Consider the following 1,123-nt stretch of genomic DNA (forward strand, 5'->3'; position numbering starts at 1 on the left):
TGTAGCTGGAGAAAGCTATGAGACCTCCAAAGGCCACAGAGAGAGAGAAGAAGATCTGGGTGGAAGCATCCAGCCACACCTGAGGGTTCTTCAGTATCTCCCACTACAGCGTGCGTTAACACAGCACATCAGGTCATTGTGTCTGGCATACAATCTTAGTTAAACCTGTTTTGGCAACAAGTGACCTAACTCACATTAGGAGTGAAGAGGTACACCAGTCCATCAGTCGCTCCAGGCAAAGTGAGGGCACGTATCAGGAAAATAGTCAGCACCAGGTAAGGGAATGTGGCTGTCACATACACGGCCTGAAACATACAAACGTACGATATAGCATTATTTATTTACTCTTGTGTTATCTTCCATTCAACTATGTAGATTTCGTCCTGAAAATCAACAGTTTCTGACACTTTTGTCTCTTTTTTCAATGTTTTTGGCGCATTTTTGTTACGTTAATCACTTCTTTTCAATACCATGAACAAACACCACTAACACCAACTTATTACCAGGTTTACACTCATTTTTAGAAATCATGCTTAATAAATCTCATTTGTAGGAAATTATACCTTATACCATAATAATGAACTATTTAGACTCCTTTTAAAGGAAGGATAATTACAGAAGGGTCCACATAGAGTCTGATTTCTAAACCTTTTATTTTCAAGTGCAATATTTTTTTATAAAACACCCGAAATTCAATGAAATTAGAGATTCTTTCTTTTGTACTTGCAAAGCGCTATGTATGGCATCATCATTGTAATTTTTGTGTAATTAAAGTTAGGTAGTTTAAAAGAAACAGGTCAAACTTGACCCAAAGACAGCACAAGCGCACTCTTTCTTTCTACATCTTATTATATGGATGTATATGGTACAGTGGTTGATTTTAAAGAACCACATTACATATTTTCCCCCAGATAAACAGACCTTTCCTATTGACTCGATGCCTTTGATGAAGCAGATGTAGACCACACACCAGGCACTGGCCAGACAGATGACCAGCCACCACTGCAGGGAGCCGCTGGTCTCGATGTCAGGTGTGATGTTCAGGGTCTCACGGTACCAAAAGTAGTTCACTGGAGTGCTCTTCTCACACTCCACATTATAGCCTATTTGGATGCAGACACAA

At 39.6% G+C, this 1,123-nt stretch overlaps 2 protein-coding genes across 3 annotated transcripts in view; one reads left to right on the forward strand and one right to left on the reverse strand.

Moving 5' to 3' along the window:
• The window catches only part of tert (telomerase reverse transcriptase), an 18,768-nt gene that overhangs the window by 15,937 nt on the left and 1,708 nt on the right, over positions 1-1,123 (forward strand). The window lies entirely within an intron of this gene.
• The window catches only part of slc6a18 (solute carrier family 6 member 18), a 17,652-nt gene that overhangs the window by 8,377 nt on the left and 8,152 nt on the right, over positions 1-1,123 (reverse strand). Inside the window, exons 4-6 of the mRNA XM_034891776.1 lie at positions 922-1,103; positions 195-305; positions 25-103 (exon numbers count right to left, since the gene is read on the reverse strand). Coding sequence (XP_034747667.1) covers positions 25-103; positions 195-305; positions 922-1,103 — 372 coding nt within the window. The remainder of the gene's footprint in view (positions 1-24; positions 104-194; positions 306-921; positions 1,104-1,123) is intronic.

This window comes from Etheostoma cragini, chromosome 14 (assembly GCF_013103735.1).
Source record: "Etheostoma cragini isolate CJK2018 chromosome 14, CSU_Ecrag_1.0, whole genome shotgun sequence".
Taxonomy (NCBI): Eukaryota; Metazoa; Chordata; class Actinopteri; order Perciformes; family Percidae; genus Etheostoma; species Etheostoma cragini.